This window comes from Lithobates pipiens, unplaced genomic scaffold (assembly GCF_037356315.1).
Source record: "Lithobates pipiens isolate NorthernLeopardFrog02 unplaced genomic scaffold, aLitPip1_a1.2 Scaffold_8, whole genome shotgun sequence".
Taxonomy (NCBI): Eukaryota; Metazoa; Chordata; class Amphibia; order Anura; family Ranidae; genus Lithobates; species Lithobates pipiens.
The window spans coordinates 116,069,600-116,085,487 of record NW_027507903.1 but is presented as its reverse complement, the minus strand read 5'-3'; the positions used below and the strand labels follow the sequence as shown (position 1 = coordinate 116,085,487).

The 15,888-nt window shown below is 43.1% G+C and overlaps 1 protein-coding gene across 10 annotated transcripts in view; it reads left to right on the top strand.

The window, feature by feature from the left end:
- The window catches only part of NEO1 (neogenin 1), a 237,850-nt gene that overhangs the window by 155,641 nt on the left and 66,321 nt on the right, over window positions 1–15,888 (top strand). For all 10 annotated transcript variants that reach the window (XM_077473298.1, XM_077473301.1, XM_077473295.1 and 7 more), the window contains exons 3-4: window positions 8,989–9,264; window positions 13,221–13,374. In XM_077473298.1, the coding sequence (XP_077329424.1) occupies window positions 8,989–9,264; window positions 13,221–13,374 (430 nt within the window). The remainder of the gene's footprint in view (window positions 1–8,988; window positions 9,265–13,220; window positions 13,375–15,888) is intronic.

The window sequence follows — 15,888 nt, the reverse complement described above, 5'->3', positions numbered from 1 at the left end:
GGTGGTCAGTAGCAGAATAGAGGAGAGGAGTTGAAGTTGTGAAAGTTTCTACGGGTGATGGTTGGGCGATTGGAGGGAAAGGTGGTGGAAGACGGGGAGAGAGAAAAACTAAGGTGATGGTCGTAGAGAGGAAGAGGATTGTTTTTGAGAAGTTGCATGGAGTGCATAACTAGGCGAGTACAAGGTAAAGGGTGTTGCCAACAGAGTAGAAGCCTTTACTCATTGCTTCAGGTCAAATGAAGAGGTTAGACTAAGAAGTTTAGAAGTAGGAGTGTTTGTATTAGCAGGGATGTTGAAATCACTGAGAAGGATTGTGGGAATTTCAGAAGAGAGAAAGTAGGGTAGCCAGGCAGAAAACTCATCAAGGAAAATCGATAATGGTCCAGGGGGCTGGTAGATCACAGCAATTCTTAGGGAAGTTGGAGAGAATAGACTTAGTGAGCTTCAAATGATGAGATGGAGGGGAGTGCATAACCTGGAAGGTTTTTTTGGGGGGATAGGCAGAATCCGACTCCACCTCCCTTGCATCTATTAGGCCTAGGGAAGCGAGTCCAGTGAAGGCCACCCTGGGAGAGGGAAACAGGAGAAGGGGTGTCAGATTCGGGGAGCCAGGTTTCGGTGACAGCAAGTAGATTAAAGGAATTTGTGACAAAGAGGTCACAAACAGCGGTGAGTTTGTTGCAGACAGAGCGAGCGTTCCAGAGGGCGAGGCTGGCGCAGGGAAGAAAAGGAATCGAGAGTAAATTGCGCAGATTGCGACTACTGCCAGAGGGTGTAGGGTGATGGGTGTGTTGGGTAGAGTTAAATAAGGGAGACCCAAGCTTTGGAGAAATATCTCCAGTGGTTAGGAGAAGCAGAAAAGTAAGGGAGGTAATATGAGAATATGATTTCTAAGAGGGGACATGCTTCAGTATCCTGGGAGGTTTGTTAGCAAGTGGGCTTAGAGTTAGAGGAAGTGATGAGTGCAGTGATGGGGGAGGGGAGAATTGAGGGAGGTATGTATAGATTGTGGTGTGCAGCAGAGGTGTGATGAAGAGTGAGGCCTCATGCACACGAGACGCAGTTAAACGCGCGTTCAGATGCAGTTGGACAGTTTTTTCAACTGCACCTGAACTCATTCAATGTTATCCTATGTGTCCATGCACACAGTCTCGTTTTTTTCCGTTTATATGCAGTTGCGTTTAATCTCGTTTTTCCAGAAGCAAAAAAATGCGTTCAGAAACAAAAATTTCTGCGTTTCAGACGCAAAACGCGGCAAAACGCGGCAAAACGCCGCTACCGCGTTTAGCCGCGTTTGCGTTTATATGCGTTTTTAAAGGTGACCTTTTTTTTTTACATTAAAAATCTCAAAAATGATTGCAAATGATGAAAAACCATTAGAAAAATATTTTAAACAATTGCAATTGCAAGTGGACAATCCACAACTTGTGGCAAGTGGACAATCCACAACTTGTGGCAAGTGACATGGCAGGTGGCAAGTGATGTGGCAAGTGGACAATCCACAACTTGTGGCAAGTGACGTGGCAAGTGACGTGGAAAGTGGACAATCCACAACTTGTGGCAGGTGACGTGGAAAGTGGACAATCCACAACTTGTGGCAGGTGACGTGGCAAGTGACCTGGCAGGTGACGCGGCAAGTGACTTGGCAGGTGACGTGGCAAGTGGAAAATCAACAACTTGTGGCAGGTGACTGGCATGTGACGTGGCAAGTGGACAATCCATAACTTGTGGCAGGTGACGTGGCAAGTGGACAATCCACTTGTGGCAGGGGACGTGGCAAGTGACATGGCAAGTGGACAATCCACTTGTGGCAGGTGATGTGGCAAGTGACGTGGCGAGTGGACAATCCACATCTTGTGTCAGGTGACGTGGCAAGTGGACAATCCACAACTTGTGGCAGGTGATGGGGCAAGTGATGTGGCAAGTGGACAATCCACTTGTGGCAGGGGATGTGGCAAGTGACGTGGCGAGTGGACAATCCACAACTTGTGTCAGGTGACGTGGCAAGTGGACAATCCACAACTTGTGGCAGGTGATGTGGCAAGTGATGTGGCAAGTGGACAATCCACTTGTGGCAGGTGACGTGGCAGGGGACGTGGCAAGGGACGTGGCAAGTGGACAATCCACAACTTGTGGCAGGTGATGGGGCTGGTGACGTGGCAAGTGGACAATCCACATCTTGTGGCAGGTGACGTGGCAGGTGACGTGGAAAGTGGTGTGGCAAGTGGACAATCCACAACTTGTGGCAGGTGATGTGGCTGGTGACGTGGTAAGTGGACAATCCACAACTTGTGGCAGATGGCATGGCAGGTGACGTGGAAAGTGGACAATCCACATCTTGTGGCAAGTGACGTGGCAGGTGATGTGGCAAGTGACGTGGCAAGTGGACAATCCACAACTTGTGGCAGGTGACGTGGCAGGTGATGTGGCAAGTGATGTGGCAGGTGATGTGACAAGTGGACAATCCACATCTTGTGGCAAGTGACGTGGCAGCTGATGTGGCAAATGACGTGGCAGGTGACGTGGCAAGTGACATGGCAAGTGGACAATCCACATCTCGTGGCAGGTGATGTGGCAAGTGACGTGGCAAGTGGACAATCCACAACTTGTGGCAGGTGACGTGGCAGGTGATGTGGCAAGTGACGTGGCAGCTGACGTGGCAAGTGGCGTGGCAAGTGGACAATCCAAAACTTGTGGCAGGTGACGTGGCAAGTGACGTGGCAGGTGACGTGGCAAGTGATGTGGCAAGTGGACAATCCACAGCTTGTGGCAAGTGACTTGGCAAGTGGACAATCCACAACTTGTGGCAGGTGACGTGGCAAGTGAACAATCCACAACTTGTGGCAGGTGACGTGGCAAGTGACGTGGCAGGTGATGTGGCAAGTGACGCGGCAAGTAGACAATCCACAACTTGTGGCAGGTGATGTGGCAAGTGACGTGGCAGGTGATGTGCCAAGTCACGTGGCAAGTGGACAATCCACAACTTGTGGCAGGTGATGTGGCTGGTGACGTGGCAAGTGGACAATCCACAGCTTGTGGCAGGTGGCATGGCAGATGACGTGGAAAGTGGACAATCCACATCTCGTGGCAAGTGACGTTGCAGGTGATGTGGCAAGTGACGTGGCAGGTGGGCAATCCACAATTTGTGGCAGGTGACGTGGCAGGTGATGTGGCAAGTGGACAATCCCCAACTTGTGGCAAGTGACGTGGCAAGTGGACAATCCCCAACTTGTGGCAGGTGCCGTGGCAAGTGACACGGCAAATGCAAGTGTACAACTGCTCTCTATGCTGCTGCTGCTCACTCTGATCAAAATAGCAGAAATAGTTAAAAAAAATGCTTTGAGAGCTTGGGGAGGGTCTACATGATGTTATCTTTATAAACGCGTTTAAACGCAAACGCGTCTAAACGCGGCATGCAAACGCGGCAAAACGCGCGTTTCTAAACGCGCGTTTCAGCTTTTTTTTAACAGAGGATTCATCTGCGTCTCGTGTGCATGAGGCCTGAGTTTGAGGAGAGAGGCTGCAATTGTGGAGGAGAGGTAAAGGGTGCATGTTTCAGAGAGGAAGGTGAGATCATTTGGAAATGAGGTCACCTGCTGTCTGCTGTGGTTTGCTCTGTGCAAATCGCTGAAGTGGAAGAGCGAAAGTGCCACTTATTTAAAGACCCCCACTTCTTTGGAAGAACCCTCTGTATGTGCAACCCCCTGTATGTTTATATCATCTGATAGATCCATAGCCAGAAACGTGTGCATGTTAGAATTCACAAACTGATTTTAGTCTACACTTATTCCTAATTTAAAATGCAATATTAAATTCATAAATTAATCTCCATTGTAGCTGCAGGTGGGTTTGAGAGAGGGTTTTGTATAAAAGTACTTAATGGTTTCTAAGCATGTGGCTGTTTGTCCTTAGATGTGGTGACTGAATTTTTTTTACCTGGATAATCCTGTGAATGACATATTTCCTGTCCCTAAGTGGCTATGCTCACTCTTCCTTTGTATCTGTTGAGCGCGCCATGGTTGTCACTGTGGAATTCATACGTCTGTCTTCATCTCTATTACGAGGTGGATTGACTGAGCTAGTAGCACATACTATAAGAGTAAGGACACTTGCGCTTTCTTTTCAGCTTACACCAAGTGACAAGGACTCTTCATTTCTGGCAAGATTAACAGGAATTTTCTGTACTTGCCAAAAATGTTTTTAGCCATAACATTCTATTTTTTTTTTGCATTTTAAATATGCTTTAAAGAGGAGCTTCAAGCTAGGGCTAGGAATATTATTAGATTTTTAGACAGACCAAAGAAAAGGGTAGTGCATATTCATTTTATTTTTTTCATAAGTAGGTAAAAATAATATAAGCCAGCAGGAAGGGCACTTTTATTTTTCAGTTTTCTGTGCCGTTTTCCTGTCACTAAAAACATATCCAACCCCCCCCCCCCGCACAAAAATAATCCCCCTTTTTTCACCTGACGATCTAACCAGTAACAGACTCTGTACTAGGGGTGGTGCTTACTCAGAGCTCTGTATTTATGGTGGAACAGCGTTTTCACTGAAGAACAGGACTACAGAGCTCAAACTTCTGTCAGGATCAACAGTTATTTTTTGACCTTTTAACAGATGCAACAAAGACATTTCAGTGGGTATATATAATGGGCCACAAAGGATCAGGTTGTTAGAGCTTTACACCTTAAAGCCTGGTCAAAATTTGAATCCACTAAATGCATTCCAGATACAACGCAAATTGTGTGCAAAGTCTTAAAGTGGTTGTAAAGGCACAAGGGTGTTTTTTTTTTTTTTTTTTTTTTTACCTTCATGTATTCTATGTATGAAGGTAATTGTGTGCAGCAGCACCCGCACCCCCCCCCCCCCCAATACTTACTGGGGCCCCCTCTTGATCCAGCAATGTCCATGAGAGCCTTGGCTCTCTGGGGACTATTGCTCCTGATTGGCTTTTGACAGCAGCAGGAGCCATTGGCTCCCACAGCTATCCATCACCTCTAGGGAGCCAATCAGAGGGGGCGGAGCCGAGCTGTGGCTCTGTGTGTAAATGGGCACATAGCCACAGTTCAGGAGCGTGTCTGCTTGGAGCCCTCAGCAAGTTGCTTGCTCTGGAGGCACCTGGAAGATGGGAGGGGCCAGGAGCGCCTGTGCGGGGGCCCTATAATAGGAGGATCCAGGCTGCTCTGTGCAAAACCATTGCACGGAGCAAGTAAGTATTAGCTTGTTTTTTTTTATTTTTTTTTATTTGAGTAGTCTTTAAAGTGTTTGTAAACCCTTACAAACCACTTTGACCTACAGGTAAGCCTAGATTAAGGCTTACCTGTAGGTCCAAGCAATATCTCCTAAACCTATATGGTTTAGGAGATATTTGCCCGAAAACGGGCACCGCTGTCTACGGCGCGCAGGCGCACTGAGCGCGGCATTTCCAAGAATGGAGCTGCCGCGCGTGTCGACTCCCGTGCGCATGCGCGGGAGTGACGTCATCGCGGCTTCGCCGAATGACAGCGGCGGAGCTGCGAGACCCCACCAACAAGATGGATGCGGCGGACTACAGGGGACAGCAAGGACTTCGCTGGCTCCTGTGTCAGGTAAGTGACACATAATGGGCTACTATGCGATGCATAGTAGTCCATTATGCTTTGCCTTTGCAGGGAATGAAAGAGGAAGTAAACTCATCAGGGTTTACTTCCTCTTTAAGATCACTTTAAAATCAGTTTTCTTTGAAAAGCAGCCACAGAAATCCCTCTCTGCCAACATTCTTTAGGGTAGGATCCTTGCTCTGTGTGTAAGCAGTGGTTTCTCTGCATAGGTTTGACACGCATCCAAACCTATGTTACTAGCTACTGTTAGCAGTGCGAAAACTTTTTTTGGACTCAGCAGGGTTTGTGGATCTCTGCTGAGACGCCATTGCTTCTACACCAAGAACAGGGGTCCTTCTCTGCAGCATGCTGCAGCTACCCATTCCATTCCCTTACAATAATAAAAATTAGAAAAAAATGAATAACCTCCTCTGCATAAAATGCTGCTATGATTCTGGAGAACAAGTTAACAGGGTCTGTCTATTGCCCTAAAGAAATTGGAAAAGGGAAAGTCATGTTTTGTGATAAAGCTACATATTACTTCTTTGTAACAATAATCTACACCATGTTGTATAATGTAGAGTTTATTTGTAGAGTTTGTTTTCTGGAGCCTCTAAAACATTCCACCAGCAGATCGCTGGTGCCATGCAGGTGAACTGCAGATTTATTGGTGTATCTGTGTGCCCGTAAGTTGTACAATCACACAGTAATGCCACGTACACACGACCAGACTTTTTGATGGACTAGGTCCGACTGTCTTCACCACGGACTTTTGGCTGAGGTCCGACAGTCTTTCTGAACTAAACTGACTTGGCCACACACACGACCAGACAAAGACCCTCCAAAGTCCATTTGTTTTTGAAGGGATTAAGGTTCTCTTGTTTAAAAAAAAATTCTACTTTCTCTATGCAAGGGTTTTGCACAGAGCAGACCCCAATCCTTCTCCTTTTGGGGTGCCCCATTGGTGCTCCTGGCTCCTCCTCCTCTTGATTGGGGGCACCCATGGTGGCACGCTCACGAGTCCCACTGCTGCGTCCATTGACGCAGACAACAGGACTCGGCCCCACCGCCCCACTCTTGTATCACTGGATTTGTTTGACAGTAGCAAAAGCCAATGGCTCCTGCTGCTATCAATCTATCCAATGAGGACAGACAGTGGCTGGAGCTGCTAGACTCGTGCTCATTGCTGAAATGTTCAGGTAAGAAAAAGGGGGGCCTCGGAGCAGCTGCAGCACAGAAGGTTGAAGGTGAGAAACCCAGAGACTTTCCAGCCCCATTAAAGACCAGTCACCAAGTCAGGGATCACTCTGTGTTAGAAAATGGAGGAGATACCAAGTTAATCTCCAGAAAATGTATACATATAAGAGGAAAACTCAAAAGAATATCTGAAGTAAAACAAGATTGTCCAAGTCAGCTGAAGTGTCTGATTTGCCACTTTGGAGACCATCTGTTCCATATCCCATATGGCATCGAGTTCATGGGCCCAAACGCATATTCTTTAATATCAAAGTAAGATTGGATCTGTGAAAGTTATTTACTATGAACAAAAGCCTGCAGTAACTGACTGTATAAGTATATGGGCTACCTCTAAATCATTGGTGCAGCCAATAAGTCGCATTATTGGTTAGCGATACTTATATACTTGTATAATCAAGGCTTTCAAATGATTGTAGTATGAATATCGCATGCATCATCGGTAACTGAAAAGCTGTAATGTGTAGGATCAATGAAAATTTACAAATTGGTACACATCCCGATGTGCAGTTAAAACAATCATTATGCTTTAGAGCATGGCAGAGCTGTAGTCTGAAAAACATGGCATCCACCAAAACAGTGACTGTGCTAAAAGATGAGTCTGAGAGGCCACCAATAGACCTGTTATGACTGCACTAGAGACATTAAGGTCTCAATAGCTGCAACTGGAGAGGCTTTGCTTTTTGCCTATCAAAGCAGACATTCCACATATAAATTTAAAGGGGTTGTAAAGGCAAATGTTTTTTCACCTTAATGCATTCTATGCATTAAGGTGAAAAAACATCTGACAGTGCCTGCGCCCCCAGCCCCCCCCCCCCCCCCCGTTGTACTTACCTCACCCCTCGAATGTCCCGCGCTCATCCCCAGACGTTCTTTCCACCGTTCAGCCTGGCCGCTGTTTAGCTGGAGTGGATGGATGGAAAGCAGCGCAGCCATTGGCTTGCGCTGCTGTCAATCACATCCACTGACGCGGAGCGGGACCGTGTGATACAGCGAGCCGCTATAGCCGCCGGCTGTATCACGGGAGCGCGCCCGCAGATGCTTCTCACCATGCGAGGGAGCTCCCATGAACGTGAGAAGCATCTGAGGGGAGGAAGCGGAGACAGCAGCCGAGGGACCCCAGAAGAGCAGGTTCGCGGCCACTCAAGCTGCACAGTGGAGGTAAGTATAACATGTTTGTTATTTAAAAAAAAAAAAAAAATTCACTTTACAATCCCTTTAATCTAAACCATGAAGTACAGTGGTGGCATCGTGCTGTGGTGGTTTTAAGGAGCTGGTCCTGGATGTCTTGTAAGGATAGAGGGAAGAATGATTGTAGCAAAATACAGATCCTGGAGGAAAATCTGGGGTATTCTGCACAAAACTTGAGCCTAGGGAGAAGATTGGGTTTTTTACTTGGGCTCATTCTCTCGCTAAAGACAAACTTCTAAGAATGTCAAAACACTTTGGGAGTTATTTACGAAAGGCAAATCCACTTTGCACTGCACGTGCACTTGGAAGTGCAGTCGCTCTAAATCTAAGGGGTAGATCTGAAATGAGTGGAAGCTCTGCTGATTTTATCATCTGCTCATGTGCAAGCTAAAATGCTTGCTATCTTTTATTTTCCTCGCATGTCCCCCCTCGGATATACAGCGACTTTACTTCCAAGTCACTTGCAGTGCCAAGTGGATTTTACTTTAGTAAATAACCCCTATTGCATTCTGGAATGGCTATCCAGTGTCTTTTTTTATTTTTTTATTTTTTTCCCATTGTAATTTAGTTGAAATCGCGTAAGGATCAGTTTTTACTTTTCTAATAAATGGGCCCTACCTTTTAAACAGTGTTATAAAAACGAAACAAAAACTTTGATTTGATGAATTTAGGCGGTAAAACATGAAAACTTCCGAAGCGGCAAATAGTTTTTATAAGCGTTTCATATTAGCTGTGTGGAAATGTATATTTCATTCTCCTAGTCAAAAAAAAATTCTTTGCAATTATTTTCTTGTGTAGGGCCATACAAAGTTGTAAATTTTACATTTTAAAATGTATACCAAAATCCAGGAATCTGCACAAATTCTTTTGCAATTTCCTCACTGTCGTGTATTTGTTTCCTACAGGTTTTGTATTTATGGTAATGTCTTGCCTTGATTGACTGTTTTGTACATTGTTGTTGCAGGTCTCCCCCGATTTTCCAACCAGCCTGAAGCCTCTTCTGTGTACATTGGGGATAGTTTTGTATTAAGCTGTGATGTAAGCCCAGAACTAGTGTCATTTGTTCACTGGGAGCAGGACAGGTCTTTACGAGAACTGGATGACAGAACTTCATTGCTGTCTAATGGCAGCTTGGTTATCGGCAACGCCAATGACACTGATGCTGGTCTGTATCGGTGTGGAGTGGGCAGTGGAGCGTCTCTCAAATACAGTGAAGAGGCTGAGATTAAAGTACTGCAAGGTAAAATCTTTGTTCATGTGATCTTCACACGAGTTCAAATGCCTGTTTTTCATCTGATATAGCAGTCTCTCGGTTGTTCGCCAAATTCAGGAAATTTTTCCTTAAAGCACTCTGACATATGCTTTTGCTTGTTTTCATAGTTAAAAAAAAAAAAAAATTCCAATGCGTTTTTTTTTTTTTTTTATCGCCCATATTTGTTGCAATTGCTGTACACCCAAACGTGCTACAAATAGATATAATAATAAATTTATATACTTTTTTTTTTTTTGGGGAGAATGTGAGAATTTTTGTATAGGGAATTGAGGGTGGTCCTTAATTTTAGAGATGCTCTGGAACACCACACCCTCTGGCTGCCACCAAAGATGGTGCCTGAAAATGCTTGATACTATTTGGGGGATAAAAAATAAACAACAAATAAAATATGATAGGCATTCGGGAAAAGAAGCGGAAATCTGACTTGCATACCTAGAATGAACAGTTACTTTATAAAGATTTACAGATTATGTTCCTAAAACAATATAATTCTGACCACATAAGTGGCACCTTGTCTTGGCTTCTCTCCATGCTGAAAAGTGTCCCACATCCCTCCATATACTCTACAACAGGGGTGTCCAACCTGTGGCCCAACACAAAATTGTAAACTTTATTTTTATTTATTTTTTTTTTTGTAAAAAATTTGTTTACAAACACAAGCTGCCAAAATTGACAGGTTGTAATTACTGGACTTTTATAAGTTTCATCTTCCCAAAGAAAAATATCCCGCTCTTCACAATCACACTTTGTTTGTGTCACCAGTTTTCAGCAGCACCTACAGTGCCTTGAAAAAAATATTCATACCCCTTGAAATTTTACACATTTTTTCATGTTGCAACCAAAAACCAAAATGTATTTTATTGGGATTTTATGTGATCGACCAACACAAAGTGGCGCATAATTGTGAAGTGGAAGGAAATTGATAAATGGCAATTAGTTGCAAGTCTTTTTTGGGTATGTCTCTACCAGCTTTGCACATCTATCTCAAGTGACATTTTTGCCCATTCTTTGCAAAATTGCTCAAGTTCTGTCAGATTGGATGTAGCGTGTCTGTGAACAGCACTTTCCAAGTCTTGCCACAGTTTCTCAATTGGATTTAGGTCTAGACCTTGACTGGGCCATTCTAACATGAATATGCTTTGATCTAAACCATTCCATTGTAGCTCTGGCTGTATGTTTAGGGTTGTTATCCTGCTGGAAGGTGAACCTCCGCCCCAGCCTCATGTCTTTTGCAGACTCTTAACAGGCTTTCTTTTAAGATTGCCCTATCCATCTTCCCATCAAATCTGATCAGCTTTCCTGTCCCTGCTGAAGAAAAGCATCCCCACAACACGATGCTGCCACCACCATGTTGGATGGTGTGTTCAGGGTGATGTGCAGTTTTTCGCCACACATAGTGTTTTGCTTTTAGGCCACAAAGTGAAATTCTGGTCTCATCTGACCAGAGCACATTCTTTCGACATGTTTGCTGTGTCCCCACATGGCTCGCAAAAGTACTTCTTTTGGCTTTCTATCAACAGTAGCTTTCTTCTTGCTGCTCATCTAGGCCAGATTTGTGGAGTGTATGACTAATAATTGTCCTGTGGACAGATTCTCCCACCTGAGCTGTGGATCTCTGCAGCTCCTCCAGAGTTGCCATGGGCCTCTTGGCTGCTTCTCTGGTTAATGCTCTCCTTGCCCGGCCTGTCAGTTTGGGTGGACAGCCATGTTTGGTAGGTTTGCAGTTGTGCCATACTCTTTCCATTTTCAGATGATATATTGAACAGTGCTCCGTGAGATGTTCAAAGCTTGGGATATTTTTTTAGAACCCAACGCTGCTTTAAACTTCTCCACAACTTTGTCCCTGACCCGTCTGGTGTATTTCTTGGCCTTCATTATGCGGATTGTTCATAAAGGTTCTCGAACAGACCTCTGAGGGCTTCACAGAATGGCTGTATTTTATACAGAGATTAAATTACACACAGATGGACTCTATTTACTAATTGGGTGACTTATGAAGGCAGTTGGTTTCATTAGATTTTAGTTAAATGTATCCGAGTAAAGGAGGCCGAATACGAATGCATGCCACATTTCAGATATTTGCAAAAAGTTTTGAATACCATATACCATTTTCCTTCCACTTCACAATTATGTGCCACTTTGTGTTGGTCTATCACATAAAATCCCAATAATATATTTTAAATTTTTGGTTGTAACATGACAAAATGTGGAAAATTTCAAGGGGTATGAATACTTTCAAGGCACTACATATTTGCCAGACACCATTTTCGGGGAGGAAGCACACACACGCAAACTTAGAACCAAAATATCAGATGAGCACCTTGAGAATTCATTGGGAATTGCTACTACATCGTTGAACCAGATATTGATTATTAAATACAGGGCCACACAGCGCACTAGTTATGTTGCCCTCTTGTTTATAATTTACTTTTCTTTGTAATATTTTTTATTACTTGGGTGCATTTAATTTAGCCATGATCATTAACTTGTGATCTGCCTGACTTTTTTTCAGCTCATCAGCATTCTAAAGCCCACTGGTTTCTTGTAAAAGCTGTTTATCCTGACAGGAGAAAATCGGCGTTCTAAACTAAGCTGCATTTTTTTCAAAACCATTTAGAAGAGTTGAACAGAGTTAAAGAAGAGTTTGGGCGTTTATTTAATTGTCCAGAATTTCAATTTATTCTGAAATAAATGCTGAAGTGCCAAACGTTTATGGATGTTTAACAGCATTGCAGTGTTTTTTTGTGATCAAAATTTACTCTCCTAAACGTGATTTTAGGGTGTTCAGAAAACGGCTGATAAACTGCTAAAAACATCCATGTGTACATTGGACACATAGGATAACATAGAAGGGAGTTCAAGGGCAGAAAAAAAATACTCCTAAACTCACAAAAATGAGTTTAACAGCAGCAGTGTGCGTGAAGCCTTATAGTTTGACCCAAGACCATGCCTCCTCTTCCAATGTGGCCCAAGAGGTCAAACATTTGGACACATCTGCTCTATAAGGCCTCTTGCACACTGCAGCTTGAAATGGCTCAATACTGCCTTTTTTTCTTCTTTTTACAGAGCTTAAATACAGCCCATTAATTGTAATGTACCTATGCACACAGGTGCGCAAACAAGCACCCTGCATTCTTCACTAAAACTAGAAAAATCGGAGTTTTTGTCAGTAATTTACAACTCGCGTGCACAAATGCCCATTTTCATACTGCAGAACAAGAACGCGAGAATATGTGTGCGTGAAATTGTTTGACTTTGCGCAAACGCATTTGCACAAAAATATGCACAAATACATGCAATAAAAATAACTGAAAAAGTAGATTCTCAAACAATCAAGGTATACAACTTGAGACAGATTTTAAGGTTCATTTTGTTTCACTTTTTATTTCATTTGTCATTGATCCTAGCTTTGCTTAATGATTTGATGTATATGATTTCATTGGAAATGTGCACCTCTTTTAATATACTATTCCTGAAATACTTTGTCATCGGTACTGTGTATTTGTGACATCCCCAATTCCTTATGCACTTAGTTATTAATGTAAAATTAATAAATTCCAGTAAAAAAAATCCACTACTGCAGTGAATGCTCAGTTGTGTTTAGGGTGCAGGCATTTCTTTTAGTACCCCAACCACCACCACACAATATACCGTCAAAATGCTGGTGCCAATGCTCTGACATAGGGAAAACTTCTACCTCCTACAATGAAGCACCGATCTTTATTTCTTCTGGTGGCAGTATTCCTGCTACGCAGTTTTTCCTTTCACATTATAGCAGAAACCATGTAATACATTACTTTATAATTGGACGTTATGGCTGTTGAGTTGGCAGATCTTTGTAATTGCATGGAATATTGGTAATGGGATTGTCATTTTTGCCAATGCTTAAACATTTTTGTTGAAACATTTTTTCTTTCCTTTAGAAATGGGAGAGTATCGCTCTCTGGTATTTCTGCGCCAGCCTTTCTCTGTTACAAGTGTTGCAGGACAAAGCGTACTGCTTCCCTGTGTGGTGTCTGGGTTCCCAACCCCCAACATACGCTGGAGCCACAAACAGGAAGAAATCGTTCTTGACAGGTAATTAAATGTTTAGTAGGATTGTTCACCAGCATATGTACCTCACTTGTAAAAATTTAGTTCTTCATTCCACAAAACACTTGGAATTGAGCTACACTATTGTGATCAACACAATAGACAAAGTTCTCTGGCCAAAATAAGGCTCTTAATAATCTGATCTTCATGAAGTGAAAGCTGTTTGGTTCCTGATGAACCAACCAAAATTTGCTTTACGAGTGACCCTGTCGGCCCCACCTGACATCCTTCGTTTGAAAAATCAAAGAAAGCAAGCCTAGCTTTGTTGGCTCAAACAGTGGCTGCTTTCAGTCAGATGAGAAATGATCAGGAACCCAGAATGTGTTCATATACTCAGAAACTTCTTTGGAAGTCTGTGCACATCGGTTTCTCTTATAAAAGATAGGGGGCATGATGTTAATAATAACTTTGATCATACTTTGTGTTCCTTACAGTACAACTAAAGGCAAAATAAAATAAAAAAATGGGATAGTGTGGAGATGGCTTAAAACACCTGTCAAGATTTTATTGCGGTCTGTGTCCCTGTTAGGGAGATTTACACTGTTAGGCCCCTTTCACACTGGGGCGTTTTTCGTTTTTCAAAATCTGGTCCCTTTCACTCCAGTGTGAAAGGTGCGCTGGCAGGACGGTGAAAAAGCATCTTTGGAGCAGTGAAGGAGCAGTGTATTCACGATGCTTAAAACCGCCCCGCTAGCGGCCGCAAATAGCGCTGCTTTCCCGCCACGATGCTCCTGCCCCAGTGTGAGAGGGGGCCTTAGTCTAGATTACTGTCCTAAACAAAAGTGTAAAAATCTCATATTTTGGGGCGTTCCCAGAACTAGTGTCCAGTGCGAATACTAGTTCCGGTGATACTGAGGACAGGCAGAGATTCCTTAACTTTATAGGGATCTTCTCTCGCTTCCAGTTTTGACTATTCAACCTGGAGTGAAGGGAATCTCAGCCAGAATGCTAGATGCATTGTTTGCACTCCCCTTCTCCCTGTGCTTGCATGGCTAAAAATGTATGCATCTAATTTTGCTACCAAATTAGAGCTCTATTTGTCCTGAAAAAACGATATATAATAGGTTGGGGTAGACTGTTCATTGTCTATTCCTGTCGGTGTGCAGTACGAGCAGACAGATTCACTGAAGTCTGCAGGAGCCCTGCATGGCACCCACGATCTGCTGATCCATGGGTGCAATGCTTTCCAAGTGTAAAAAAAAAGAGGAAAAAAACTGCTAAAAGATGTTTTTTTTTTTTTTTTTTTTTTTTTTAAGGTGAACTTTATAAGCAAAATACATTCCACAGAAAATATATAATAATCAAGATCTAAAAGTCCATACACCAAATCAAATGCAGACTGAGGATCACAGGGAATTGTAGGCCATAATATCCCAGGTGCATCAGATGTGAGGCATTGTCAGAACTTGTGCTTTACATGTGGACTTTTATCATTATAGTACATGATAGATCCAGCAAGCTTCTTCCTGAAACCAACATTTTGGAGTGATCGTTTCAGATTTGATCTTTGCATATTAGCATATTTAATATTTGCATTAGATGGCCAATGGTGTGCTGCATTTGGAAAAATTTGTTCTGCATATTTTTTTCTGGCAGCCCATTTATAATGAATAAGCTGCTTTTGTTTTGCATATTGCGTTAAACGCGCTGTAACAGATTGCTTTGGTGTGAATGTCCCTTACTCGAAGTTGCACAACTAGTCATATACATTTTGGAGAAAAAAAATGCAGTTTTTTTATTATAGGCTGACAATTTCAGGCAAATGATGGGGTGGGAGGGGTGTGGGCATATAGGAGTGCAACATATATCCTGTTCCAAAGGTGAACATATCCTTTAACCACTTCAATACAGGCCACTTATACACCCTTCCTGCCCAGACCAATTTTCAATTGCACCCCAAAATACATTCAGCTGCTACTCCCGGGAATGGCGATACCACATATTTGGGACATCTTTACAATATGCAGGGAGCACCGTCAGGCGTTATAGGAGCATAAGTTGCACATAAAATTTCCTAAGGACCTATCACATTTTTGAAGACCCAGGGGCACCAGGACAATGGAATTGCCCACAAAATGACCCAATTTTGGAAAGCACACACCCAAAGGTATATTCTTTGAGGCATAAGGAGTCTCTTGAACGGTTCATTTATTTTTTTCCACAAGTTTGCGGAAAACGTGGAAAGCAAACAGTTTTTTACATTTTTCTTTTTTTCTTTTTTACAGAAAGTGGTCAATTTCTAGGATATTCTAATACACAGCATGTACATAGCAAAAGTGACACCCCAAACTACATTCTGCTACTTGTCCTTGATCAAATGTATTTATTTTTTACTTTTGACTTCACAAAGAATGTAAACATCCCTTGTGACCATAATAGGTGGTTGACAGGTACTCTTTATGGAGCGATCAGGGGTTTAAAAGACCCCAAATCCCTCCTTTGCACGTCAAAGTATTCTGTTTGTCAAAAACGGCGATTCAGAATACTGTGTTTTTTTGT